The sequence below is a fragment of the Rousettus aegyptiacus genome, unplaced genomic scaffold (assembly GCF_014176215.1).
Source record: "Rousettus aegyptiacus isolate mRouAeg1 unplaced genomic scaffold, mRouAeg1.p scaffold_m13_p_3, whole genome shotgun sequence".
Taxonomy (NCBI): domain Eukaryota; kingdom Metazoa; phylum Chordata; class Mammalia; order Chiroptera; family Pteropodidae; genus Rousettus; species Rousettus aegyptiacus.
Window position 1 is genome coordinate 39738259 of NW_023416306.1, and position 14612 is coordinate 39752870.

Genomic DNA, 14612 nt, shown 5'->3' on the forward strand with positions numbered 1-14612 from the left:
CTAGGTGACATTCTAGAAAAGCTAAAATTATAGAGACAGTTAAAAAATTAGTGATCAATGGGGTTTGGAGTAGGAAGAAGGAGGGTGGGAGAGATGAATAGGTGGAGTGCAGGGGAATTTTAGGGTAAAAAAGTATTCTGTATACCATAATGATGGATACATGACATTATGCATTTGGGAAAACTCATAGAATTGTACAACACAAAGAGCAAACACAAAGTATATTATGAATTTGTTAATATAATAATTTATCAATATTGGTTCATTAAGTGTAACAAATATACTACAACTAATGTAAGATGTTGATAATAGGAGACACTCTGGGGCAGGGAAGGGTATACATGAGAATTCTATATTTTCTGCTAAAACTTTCTGTAAATCTAATTTGCTCCAAGAAATAAAAATCTGTTAATTAAAAAAATTAATAACAATAAAAAACTAGCCTGGCTGGTATGTGGCAGAATCAGTATTTAACCTCAGAAACATTTGGCTCTAAGAATCGCATGTGACTCAAATGATGCGAATTCTGGAGGTTCCAATGCCTTCAGAATTGTTTAACTAGTGGATGACAACTTTTTGCCAAACACATATTTTAAAAAAAACAAGATTGTATTATTTTTGCTACTTTTCTAACATGATTTTTTAATGTGACTATAATGTTGTCTTCCCAAGTCAGGTATATATATGTATAAATAAATTTTGATGGCATTATTTTACTCTACAGGTACAAATTATTAATTAATTATTTATGAACAATGAGGTTTTTCAAATTTATGATATTATAAACAAACTTGTGGCAAATATTCTTACATATACGTAGGTCATTTCACACTTCTTTGACTGTTTTTGAGAATATATTTCTAAGAGTAGACTTTCTGAGTCAGATGATAGGCACATCGTAAACACTTTTCATATGTATTTTTAGAAAAGGTCAGCGACTGGAGCCGGCTTGTAGCAGCTTACGAGAGCCAGTTGTCTGCATTTCTTCCCAACCTCGTGTTCATTGATGTCATGTTGGTATCTCAAAATTGGCCATGGTGGGACTATTTGTACCATGGAAATTAGCAAATGCTACAAATATTCCCCCTTCTTCTTCTGGAGAGCTGGTTGTTAAACATTTACTATCATACAACTGGAAAATATATACAAATCTTCAGTCCTAATAGTTTATGAAGACAACCATTTTCATCTCAAAATCCATATCAGTGCTTAAGACAGTAATAATTCCAATTGTAATTTGTATATTCTAATATTGACAATTTACAATACAAGTTGTTACCTCTGGCTTTTCTCTTCATAGCTTATTTAGAGATTGAAAACAGTTTGGGGTATATTTGGATATATTTTGTACTCGACCAGATCAATATAGTCTACTACAGACAACAAACTTTGCAGAGATTTGGCATGATTGTGTGATAATGCCAAAGGGTGTCTGTACTTTGGCAAATTGTTATTTATAAAAACCTTTTAAAAAGTTGCTTCAGCTCATATTGTTGATTTACAAGGAACAATGAACTTAATGACTCATAGAAAAGGGGAGAGAGTGATCGGAATCTCCAGGAGATATTATCTAACTTTCCATGATCATCTCATACACTCCATTTAAGCCTACAGGTAGGGTTCTTCCAGACCTTGACCTCTATACCCTGCTTCAGTAGCTAGTAAACCACTCTATTAATGTGCCACTTTGCTATAGTGGAATAAAAGTGTGGGCCACTGACTAATCTAGTTCTAAGAAGCTATGATTCTATAAGAAACTATAAATGAAGGGGAAGAAGACTGCATAATAAAAATAATATTAACTTGGGAGTCAAGGTCTCCAGAATTCTAGGTTCTACTTTGCCACTGGGCTGTGCAAGGAATCCGATGGCTTCCTCTATCACATTTCTACTCCATAGGCTTGATTTGCTGATCTAGCCAACTACATTGGTGCTTCATTTTCCCTCACTGCTTCTTCTAGGTCTTTCCGACAAGGACCTAAAAGGAGCTACCTAGGAAATTCCCACATGGAAGAGTAATGTCTTTCTACTGGATAAGAACATAGGAGTAGCCATTTTACCTCTAGCTAGCTGTATGCTCTTAGACAAGCCTCAGTTTTCTTATTAGTAGAGTGGGGGTATAGGAGATTGGGTTCAATTTGTGAGACCTGAAGTTTAATGATTCCATGAAACCAGTTCACCTGCATAGCAAATGTAGTGGAATCAAAATAGCCTCACCGCTAGAAACTAAACTTCCTTGAAAGGAGGGTTTTATCTAGCTTCCACAGAGTGCTATATGAGAAATGATGCTAGCATGTCACTGGAAGTGTGCAGTAATGATGTAAAAGACTATTACAAGGTTATGCCATTTGGGAATGTTTGTGCCCCATGTTTGTAAAGACTATAATTCACTTACATACAGACATCAAATGTTACGGAGTCATTGGGAAAGTTCTAATTATCTTAAAGCCATCTATAAAATGTGTATCTTTTATTAAGTAATATGAATATGAAGTAAATCAAATTCTGTCTGAGCTGCCCATCCTACTGATCACCTATGGAGCATTTCAGACTGTGTAGTCCCATATTCTCTCTTTTTTCACAAGTATCAATGACAGTTGTCCACCCAATGTAAGTTGGAGGGTACAATTGAAATCACTAACTCCAAAATATCTTTTCCACCAACACTTTGGAAATGCTTGCTACTTGAGATGCAGAAATCCTGCCTTCCCTTGTTAAAAACATTGTAGTATAAATTGGTCACTAATGTTGGCCTGGAATGGACGATGCGGTCGCCAAATATGTCAGCTTTCTAGGGCCGCTGTGAAAGTCACCACAAACTTGGTGGCTTAAAACAACAGAAATTTATTCTTTCAATATTCTGGGGGCCAGGAGTCCAAAACCAAAGTGTTGGCAGGGTTGGTTCATCTGGAGGACCTCAGAGAGGATCTGTTCCAGGCCTCTCTTCTAGCTTCTGGGGGCCGCCAGCAATCCTTAGTATTCCTTGACTTGTAGACACATCACTCCAATTGTTGCCTCCGTCTCACATTATCTTTCTCTTTCTCTGTCTCAAATCTCTTTCTGCCTTTTTCCTATAAGAACCGCTGAATTTAGATTCAGGGCCTACCCTAAATCCAGGATGAACTCAAGATTTTTAATTTAGTTATAATCATAAAGACACTTTTCCTAAATAGGGTTACATTCATAGGTTCCAGGGCTCAGAACATGGACATATATTTTTGGAGGGGACCTCTACAAGCCACTATACCAAGGGAAGCCCTGACAAAAAGGGTCCAAGGATAACAAATTTTGACTGGAAGCAATGGTAAAAAGAAATATTTTAAAAGGTAGCATCAAGATACTAGGTTGGAATTGAGGGAAAGGCTGGGGATGGATAAAGGGAAACTAATTTCCATTTTATTGGATGAGTATTCTGAAAAGGGAGCTGATAACACCTGAAGAAAACTTGGCCTCTGGGCTCTCCTTGCCAGCCAAGTCATTGGTGTGACAAATCACTGATTCTCAGGCTGTTGGTACCAACAAAGCACCTGGGAATGTGAACAGAACTGAACCATTACATGGTTTGTTTGTTTTTTAACCTGGCTCTTCATTCATCTATTTAAGAAACATTTATTAAACACTTACTATGTTCCAAGAATATGGTAGACTACCATTTTCTCAAGTGCTTTTTTGGGATTTTCTGTCCCTGTTTGCACCCTGCATTGGAGTTGCATCTTGTCAAATTGGTCACTATGGTTACAATCAAGTAAAGTCAAAATTGGCCTAGAAAACTTCTTAAAACATTTATAAAGTATATTCATGTGATTTTCTCTATGCCTGAATAAATGATTCAGATATAACAAGCAATCACAGGATGAAGATGAATGGAATACGCCCTAGGATGGTTAACATTCATCTAATATTATTTCAGTTGTTTTATTTTTCCCTTTGCCAAGTTTACAGAATTAAGTTTCTGAAAGTTATACATTTGACTCTAGCCAAAACCACATGAGTACCTGTTAGAGATGTAGGAATTGGAAACTCCCAAAACTGTGTGAGCCAGAGGAAACTACAGGGATATTTTGTGAGCTCGTTCACTTAGAGGTCACGGTTATGTGGTGAAGGAGAATGAGCTGAGGTGTGTGTGGGGCAAAAAGGTCTGGGTTTGAGTCCAGTTCAAACACTTCTTTCTGTGTAATATGGAAAATTCCACAAGAGACTCATGCAACCTACCAAAGTCTGGGTTGCCTCCTGGTTCATTTTAATGATCCCTCACAAAGGACCCACCAGTCAGGTAATCTTCAAAGCACTGAAAATGGTTTAAATCTTTTTCTGAAATGTCATGAATATGCACCAAAGAGGAAGTCCATACGTAGTATACTTTCTTAAAATTCCCTCTGCTACATCTCTTTTCCAACATTTCACACATCACAGATGGCAGTTACCTAAAATTCCCACTTTTTATCCATTAAAATTCTGGAAATTCTCCCGAAGTTGTCTGCCCTCTGATTTTTCTCTCTCCTTGCCCTCTCGCTTTCCTGATTTCAACTTCCTGCCCTTTAAATGTAAATTGTAAATCGATGAGATGGTTTTGGCTTTTTTCAGTTCTCTTGACCATTTCCCTCCTCCTTCCCTCAATCTGGTGCACAAAGACCAAGGCAAAACTACACAGAAAATTGGGGGATTAACTTGTATTTGAACTGAGCAGTCTGATTTTGCTACTTACTAGCTATGTGATCTTAGGCAAGTCACCCTTAACTCTCTGATCCTCCTTTTTTTCTTTCTTAATTCGTAAAGTAAAGCAAAAAATATCAATTTAAGATAGTTTGAGGATTAAGTGAAATAAAATATTTCCAGATTCCTACCCACAAAGCTGCCCCGTCTGAGGCAATCAAAAATACGCTAGTCTTCTTTTCTCTACAGACAGACCTCTATGTAGAGACAAATTGTAATCAAAGGCTGCTTGATCAATGTTGTTATTATTATTATCTTCCTTTTCTCCATCTCCTTTGCAACCAGTCTTGGTCTAAGCCATCACCATCTTTTGTGTAGATGAGAAGATAGATCACTAAGAGGTCTGTAAGTCTTCCTTCCTTCCCTCCACATTTGGAGTGGTCTTTATAAAAACACACGTGAGGCCATATTACTCCTCTGATTGTTTCTCACCATTATTTTTATGTGGGATAAAATGCTAATATCCTACCTTGACCCTAAGGGCCCTAAAGAGCTGGCCCTGTCTCTGTAGGGCCATCTCCTGCTTCTCCCCTTGTCCTGGGTGTTGCAGCTATGCTGACCTGCTTTCTATTAGTACATTTGTTTTCATGTTCCCTCTACCTAGAGTGCCTTCTGATCCATCTTTATATGGCTGGCTTCTTGTCATTCGGGTCTCAGTAGAGACTTTCTGGCCACTTCATTTTAAGTAGACCTGGCTCTTCCCCAATCATTATCATGTCATTCTGCTTTTTCTTTATGCCATCCACTACCCTCTGATATTTTGAGTTGATTATTTATTTAATTGCTTATTGTCTTTCTTCCTCCAACTGAAGTCTCCATGAGACCGTATGCCTGTATATATCTCCAGTGCCTAGAATAGTGCCTGGAACACAATAGGAGCTTAATAAACATTATCTTTATACACAGGGACTTGCCATGAACATGTCTGTGATGACCAAACAAATTCTTCATTTCTTCCCTTGCCTTCTAGGTGCTTTCCTTCATTTAGAGCTGTCCCTTTCCAGAGCTACCAAGATTTCTCGGTCATTATGAGGCTTTATCACAAAGAGAAAGAATCCCAGTTTCCTGCCTCTCTTTCCTCCCTGAGTCAGTTTTCTCTACTTCAGGCTGCCTCTGCTGTGTGCACAGTTCAAATATCTGTCTCAGTTTTAATTATTCAGTGTTGAATGGGCATATTTGCATATGCAAATATTTGAGGAATTGAAATGGCAATTAACAGATGTATATTTGAGATTATTTTAAAATATCTTTGTCTTCCTGTTTTCTTTACTTCTGTGGCCCAGCAGTAATTTAGTGATTCTGTGTTTCTCCATTCAGCATGTTTTCAGATCTACAGTAAGTCAGACTTCTGGAAAATATTGTCTTTGAATACAATCGAAAATCACCATTTTGATTCATTTTTAAAACCTAATTAAAGGTTTCAAAACTACCTGCATTGCTTCCTAATTCCAGCTCGTTAATGAGCCTTTCTTGGGCAAGACTTCAGCTAGCGGAAGTGATCAACAATTGTAATTATAATTATTTGAGGACCTAATATGGACAGGGCACTGTGCTGGACACAGTGGTGAGATACAGAGAGGAGTGAGGCCAAAGCCGTATAATTCCACAAGAGAAGCTGTGAAGTTTAATAACCTTAAACTGGCATTTGGTGGATGACATAGCATTCAACATATAATGTTTGCGATCCCACGAAGCTGCCAACAGTTACTGAATGGTTTTGGTAGTTTCCATGGCATTTTCCAAAAAACAATGTCTTTCCTTTTATGGTTTGTGTATAAATAAAAGTTTTTCAACTAACTGCTCTATTGGGGGAAATTGAGTCTATATCAATTTATTGACAAATGATGACCAAATTAGGTTCTTATTGTAGTTTTGAAGTGGTCATAGAGCAGGCTTTCCCTGACTACTAACTCCACATTCTAAAATTATTTTTAGAATTTTTTCCCCTTTCATTTACAAAAGGCACAGCACAAGGAATCTAGAATAGAGAAAAGGGTAGTGTCTGTGCCTAACTTAAATTTCTGGCTAAGTCTAGTGGAATATTAACATTAATCCTTTACAGGAGACAGAGCACTTGAATGGCAGCATTTCTCAAAGCTACTTAAGTCCAACTGGTATACCTAGGGACTGGGGCAAAGAGAGCTTGACAGAGATGTTTGTTGGGAAGCAAGTTCTTTGTGGTGATGTCCGGGCTCAGGAAACTACAGCCAAGAAGCCAAATGCTGCAGCTGGGTGCAAGAGCTCTGTATTAATGGAACTGGATTTTCTTCTTCCTTTCCTCCTGGAAATCCAGTCGTCTTATGATGAAATATTTAGAGTAGGGAAATGCAGAGCAAGTAATTTTTGCCCTCATTTAAATTGACAGTTTGTTGGACTTTTTAACATAACCATTTGTATTTTTCTATTTTCTATACAATATTACTGGAAGTATGTTGAACAGTGAATTTCTTTTCTTTCTTTCTTTTTTTCTGAGTGAAATATCACCACTGTGTCAGAAGAGAGATCAATGGTTCTTGTTAAACAACAATTTAACAACATCCTTTAACTGAAATTTGAGTCATTTTTCCCCAAGCTTCCTGTCATGAATAGATAATTCTGAGCACATCAACATCTAAAACATAAGAAGCCAGATACTTTTCATGAATCCTGCTAGTTAATTTCTCTCTTTCTAACCTATTGGTTTAAATATCTTAATTACTGGGCAAAATTAGATATTCCTTAAAACACATTATTTTTTTTTTAGGGAAACATTTTTATTCCATCTTAACATAATCTTCTGAGTTGTCCACATACATACAAAAATATTTAAGGAGTTTTTATCAAAAATAAGAATTTTAAAATATTTCTTTCTGTTCTTTATAGATATATAATGATTGCATGATTTGGTTTTATAATCATGGAATTTTAAAGTTGGAAACATCTGCTCAAGAGTCTCATTTCTCCTAGAAAATAAAGACCTGGAAATGTTAAAATCACTGTCCAAAGCACTTAAACTCCTCTTTGACTATCACTACATGGTGTTTTTCACTTAATCAGGGTGGAAGCTGGGTTCGAGGATGGGTGCTGGATAAAGGACCACATGGTGGGAAAGAAGGAACTCTTCAACTTAGCCATAATCTATGGCAAGAATTTTTAATGACTTATGATCCCCGAGATCTTGGGATAGTCGCCTCTCTCTGGTGAATTTTCTGGTGCATCTTCACATAGCAGTTATGATATTTATGTGGCCAGATCACTCTTAAGTGTAATGAAAGAGCAATTGAAAGAGTAGTAGTGAGAACTTATTCTCTAATCTTCAGGCTTTTCCCCCACTAGATGTAGAGCAATGAACAGGCAGTGATGTGCAGTAGTTTAATACCTGGATTTTGGGGCTTCTCACCTGAGTTAGAATTCTGACTTGGTGGTCACTTACTACTTAGGTAATTTTAGGCAACTTACATTTTTGCACCTCGGTTTCCACATCTTTTAAATGAGGATAACAAGAGTAACCACTTCATACATTTATTATGAGGACTAAATGCTAATAATATAAAACAATGGTTCATGTAAAGTAACTGCTCAGTAACAATGGCCTTTGTAATAAAAAGGGTTTGAATTTTTTTAATCCAGTGTTCAGATTTCAATCTTTGGACATGGCAATACAGAATTTTGGGCCTCAGTTTTGCTATCTCTAAAGTGGGATTGGTTGTAGTCTCTATTATTCTGGACTTTGTAGGATTGTTGCAAGAATGAGAGATCATGTAGGTAGATTCTCAAAACTTAGAAATTGTTAATAGTTCACTCTCCTTGTCAAATACTTGCCCAATGGAAATGCATGATGGGACGGACCATAAGTTAAAACTTATGCAGTAACTCTGCCATGTAGTATTGTTTTGAGGCAATTGAGCTACCATTTTGCAGGAAGAGAGTGTGTAAAACTTGGACCACCTGCCTCGAATAGTGTAGTTTTAAAGGAGTAGAGACGTTAAGACCATCATCCCTCATCTTTCAGCAGGCCACAGATCTGAAAACATGGCCACTGTCTCATTATCCTGATGACTCATAGAGCCAGAGTACTTTGCCTTTCCTCTGCTGTCCTTTCAAATTAAATTCATTGTTCTGCAATATGTCTGCAGTTCCCAGAAATGACGCAAGTGGTATGCACCCTATTCAAAAACTGGACATTTGACTCTCACGACATTCTCCCAAGTGATCTGGATCCTGTCACTTGCTAATAACAGCCGCTGATAATTCCAAAATTCTTTCTCCCTCTTTCTTAACAGAAAGTCAGAGAGGATTATGGCTATAAGGACTCTTAAAGAAAAGTCTTGCAAAGCTCACTGAAAAAAATTTGGATATCCTTGGTGAAACACATGATAAAAAAATGAATTTCCTTTGATATTATTTTCATAATTGGTAGTATTTGACCAGCCACAGAGTAAAAAGCAGGCATTTAATAGTTTCTTAAAAGCTAAATAATAGGCACTAGTTAACTTATATTAATTAACCAGTTAATGCATATCAGTCCTTCTTCAGTCTCTCATCTTTGAAACAAGCTTGAAATGCTTTTAAGTCTAGTCAAAGTGGGAGGCACAGTTTCTTGAACATCTTTTGACCAGGAATTGGGCGCTTTGTATGTATTATTGTATTTAACTTTTACAACAATCCTGAGAGTATTATTCCTATTTTGTAAATGAAGATGGTAGAGTTTAGAGGATAACTTGCCTAAAGGTACTTAGGTTGTAAATGACCAGGTGTTCTGGTTATCTCTTGCTGCCTAACAAATTACCAAAAAAATGTATTGGCTTATGATAACAATCGTTTTGTTATATCTCACTATTTTGTGGGTCAAGAATTTAGGTAAGTTTCAGCAGAGATAGCTAACTCTGTTCCACATGATATCAGCTAATGTAGCTTGACTCAGGTTAGAAAATCTATTTTCAAGATGGCTCATTTATATGTCTGGCAACTGGACTATTAGTCAGGGTCCTTAGTTCTTTTCCATGAGGACTCTCCATGTAGCATGATAGGTAGTTTCTAAGAGTGTGTATTCTAAAAGACAAGAAGTGGAAGCTACCAATCTCTTAAGACCTGGTCCAAGAAACTGTCATAGTATCACTTCTACTATCTTTTATTTTTCAAGAAGTCACTGAGCTCTCCTAGATTCAAGGAGAGGGAGCATAGACCCAACCTCTCATTGGGATGTGTCAAAGAATTTCAGTCATGTTTACTCTGCTACAGCAAGGATGAGAATCTGGATTATAGTCATGACACTGTATTCCATTTCAACTGGTACGATACCAGATTCATTTTTTGATCACTGCATTTATCTCTTTGGATGATAGTAACTGGAATATGAGCAACTTAAGGGCAAGGATCTTGTCTTATACACCTTGGGTTAGGCAGAATGCCTACCTGAGTATAGTCAATGATCCATAAATGCTGAAGGAATGAATGATGGAAAGCTGAGGTCCCATCCTGGCTCTGCTTCTATGCAGCTCTGTTAGGCAAAGCAGGAAGTTGAAGTACTCTGAGCTTTGGTACTTGCTCAGTAAAATAAGGTGGTGGAATTAGATGATCCCAAAGTTGTTCTTACCCAGCACTAACATTGTATGAGTCTGCTCAGGCTGCTATAATAAAATACCATAAACTGAGCAGCTTATACAAGACAGTTATTTCTCACAGTTCTGGAGGCTGGGAAGTGCAAGACCAAGGTGCTGTCCAATTTGGTGATTCCATTATGCAGCCAGGGCTGATAATTAATCTAGAGTTAAAGGCACTAGATTTCTGGCTGCTATGGAATAATAAGAAATCAAGGATCAAAAGCTGATGGCTACCAAATAACTTGGAGTGTGGGTTGTATCGTATGTAGAATAATGGCTTCCCAAAGATGTCAGCATCCTAAACCTCAAAACCTGGAAATGTGTTAGGTTATATAACACAGGAGAATCAAGGTTGCTAATCAACTTACCTTAAAATGGAGAGATTATCCTGGGACAATGTAATCACAAAGGTCCTTAAAAAGTGTAAGAGGAAGATAAAATAAGTCAGGAGATGTTGCTGGTGATGGAAGAATAGTTAGAGCTAGGAAACATTGTTGCTTTTGAAGTTGGAAGAAAGTACCATGAGTCAATGAATGTGGGATACTTTTAGAAGCTGGAGAAAGAAAAAGAAAGAAAGAAAGAAAGAAAGAAAAAGAAATGTATTATTCCCTAGAGCTTCTAGAAAAGATTGCAGCTCTGTTGACAACTTGATTTTCACCTGGTGAGACCTGCATTAGACTTCTGACCTACAGAAGTGGAAGATAATGAATTCATATTGCTTTAAGCTACTGAATTTGTGGTAATTTGTTACAGTAGCCTCAGGAACCTAGTGGAGATAGTCAGTTCAGGAAGGCTTCCTGGAGGAAGTAAATTTTTTAAACTTTTGCTGGGACGTTTTTGGTGGAGAAAAACTTGGGGTGACAGATGATAGAATTTGAGTCCATCAGAAGAAAATTTAAGAAATCTCAATGCTGTATAATACCTACCCATAATGTTTAAAATCAAAAGTTAGAAGAATAAAATAGTATTTGTGATTGTCATTAAATTTCCAAATGAAGTCAGGCAAGGAATTCTTGGGAATTTTTCTCAGTAATGTTACTTGAATTGTGATCATCAATTCACAGATTTAAAGGCTGACAAAACACTTGTTTTACTGGATGGTTTTAAACTTCTTAAGTCAGCAAGGAAAGCAGATAGAATCTGCAGCTTCCAGACAGCTCATCACCTGAATGCAAACTGGAGCTTAATGCTCCTATCACCCTCCTTTAATCAGGTCTCTAAACTCTGCTGATTTCTTTTCATTGACACCTCCTGAATTAAAGTAATTGAATAATCTCTGTGTGTGTGTCTCACACATGCAGAAAAAGGGAGCAAAAAACCTTCCATATGCACATTTGTTCATTAAAATGTATTTATTGAAGATCTATATATGACATGAACTGTGTTAGGGAAGCATCAATGATGAAACAGGCAAGGCCCTTGTTCTCGTGAACTTAACAGCCCGTGGAGAACACAGACAAATAATCAGGCAATGTATAGTATAGTAGAAAATATAGGTTACTATGAAAGAACAGGGAAAGGGCAATTGACTCAATCTGGGGTGGAAAGGGAGGAGTATATCAGGGGAGGCTTCCTAGAGAAAGATAACTTTTAAGTCGGTCATCCTCAAAGTACGGTACCTGAAACAGCAGCATTAGCAAATCTTGGGACACTGTTAAAAATGCAAATTCTCAGACCCATTAAGCCAAACCTATTAATTCTGGAGAGGCACAAAAAATTGTGTTTTGATAGATCTCTAAGTGGTTGAGATATATGTTAAAGTTTGACAACCATTGAGAACCAGAAGATCATACCTGACTGCACATTAGAATCACTTGGAGCACTTACACACCTGACTGATGCTTGCGGCCCCACCCCTAGAGATACTGATTCAATTGATATGAGATAAAGCCTGAGAACCAGTATTTTTAAAGCCCTGAGTCATTATAATATGATTTTAATGTGTAGTCAGTGTTGAGACCAGTTCTCCAAGCTGACAACTAAAGCTTGTAGCTAGGTAGTGTGGACTGGGGAGAGGGCAAAAGGGTATTACAGGCTGAGGTGCAAAGTCCCAGATGTGAGAGAAAGCCTGAGGTGGTATATCTGGGGATCTGATAAAGCTAGAGAGTACACGCAACAAAATTCCATGGCTTAAAAATAAGATCCATGGCTGTACATTTAAGTGCATATTGCACTACTTCTGAAACTTTAACACACACAGAAATTATCTGAGGATCTTATAGAAACACAGACGGTAGGAAAGTTCTGTTTCCCCAGCTTCCCCTGAGTGTCCAAGTCAGAGAGCAGATGGAGACTGCAGAAGGATATATCTATGCATCAGCCCCAGGGCCAACATAAGCAAACCCAGTTGGGGTGAACTGCAGATGCCCGTTGCTGGGTGGGTATGTTTTGAGGCTAAGAAGGAAAGATGCATCCTAGCACAACCTTCCAGCCTGATCTTCTGATTATATTCCATCAAGGTTGTACAGCTTTTAGCTCAGCAGTAACAACATCCCCTCTTCCCCCACCCTCCAACCCTGCCCCCCATCAAATTGAGTGCATCCCCTGGCCAGGCCAGCAGAGACATCATTAAGTGACCGCTGGAGCTCCCTGAAACGTACCAGCCAGCCAGGGAGGCGCTGGCCGAAGAGGGGGGACGCTCTCTAGACGCCTCCTTTCCCCACTCTCCCTCTTCCCACCTCCCTGGCCGACAGCGGTGGTGCCTGCGGCAGAGCCTCTCTCTGCAGCAGCCCCTTGCACTTGGCTCGCACTTCTGGGCGCTGTCCATGGTTGCAGCATCTTTCGGCGCGCCACGTCAGGAGGCCGCAGCAGGGCCTTGCGATTGGCCAAGGAGCCCCTCGCCATCCCCCTCAACACACCCGCCCCCGGGTCCCTGTCCTGAGCTCTGGCCCCGCAGGCGCGTGCCAGCAAGCGTGCGGGGCGCGCCCTGGGGCTCCCGGTGGCACATCCACTTTCCTTAATAGGGCAGAGTCGAATGCCCAGAGCAGGCGGGGAAGCGCGGGGGTGGGGCAGGGAGCCCTGGGACTCAACAGTCGAGGGCGCAGCCACCTCCACAGCCGCCTCTGAGCGGCAGGAGGGAGCAGCCAGTCGCTGCGCTCCTCTCCTCTCCTCTCCACCGAGATCTGCGCCCTTTCGGGTACCCCTGGTCTAAACCTCTCGCAACGATATGGAAGAATTTTTGCAACGCGCTAAATCTAAACTGGTAAGTTGAGGAAGCAAGACTGTGCGTGTGTGTATGTGTATGTGTGTGTCTGCGCGCGCGCGCGTGTGAGCGTGTGCGTGCTGAGGAGAGAAAAGGACATTGCAGTAGAGGAGGAAGAAACAACTTTGCCACTTAGTTGTCAGGGTGTGCGGGCTGTCATCTGGATAAAAATCTCTGGAATTCTGATGCTTACAACAGGCAGTCTGTCTCTAGAATTCTCCCCATAAGCCAGACAAAGTGCTGAGCTGGGGGTAGTTATAACCTGTATTTCAAGTTATGTCCTGTGTGTTCAGCTTTGGTCCTCTTTGGCCTGAGGTTGAAGAAGGATGGATCCAGCCAAATCTGCAATTTGCTCCTGAAGGCTAGAGGATGAATGGGTGTGGTGCTCCATGTGAAAAAGAGCCCAGCCTCTGCAGACACAGTGTATGTAAGTGTAAGAGGAAAAAAAGAATTCCGTAGAACTGGACATCAGGGCGCTAGCTAGTAGGAACATGTGCCAATGCTCAGTTTACCCAAACACTCCTCATACAGTGCAGGAGTTGGGGAGATTCCAGTGTGAATTGTGTGTCTCTGGTCTCTATTCAGATCTGTAACTTGGGGCGGAGAGAAGGGGAAAGCCCCAACTGTTGCTGGTGATGTGGGTTTTGCCAGACTGTTGTTCTTCTGGGAGGAGACCAGCATGTTGACTGGCTATGTACAAAGAGTGAACCGAAATTTTCTGTGTATGTTGACAGTAGCTGTACATTCTGGAACAACAGATTCCAGCAGTCTCCTAATTCCAAATTGTTTTGGCTCTCAAGCATAGCAGTAATAAACATAATGGAAATGTTTCTGTTTCAGCACTTAAAAGAAACGTCTGTCCATTTTAAAGCAATATCTTTAATGAACAGTGAAAGCAGCTTTTATGGGAGTGGCATAGGAGGAAATGCGTAATTTATGATGCCTTTAACCTTTAAACCTTCATGGAAACCAAAATATAAAGTCTGTATTAAGATGAATTCTTAATCACAAGGCAAGATATTTGCAGGCTTATTACTGTAACTCGCCTATGAACGATAAAGGGAATGCAGAGAAAAGTGTGATTCTTACAGTGACTTAACTGTAAGTATCTTGAAA

At 39.3% G+C, this 14612-nt stretch overlaps 1 protein-coding gene across 1 annotated transcript in view; it reads left to right on the forward strand.

Annotated features, from left to right (window-relative positions):
• The first annotated feature begins 13260 nt into the window (after positions 1–13260).
• Positions 13261–14612, forward strand: part of PRUNE2 (prune homolog 2 with BCH domain) — a 209472-nt gene continuing 208120 nt past the window's right edge. The window contains exon 1 of the mRNA XM_036238785.1: positions 13261–13496. Coding sequence (XP_036094678.1) covers positions 13461–13496 — 36 coding nt within the window. The 5' untranslated portion in view covers positions 13261–13460. The remainder of the gene's footprint in view (positions 13497–14612) is intronic.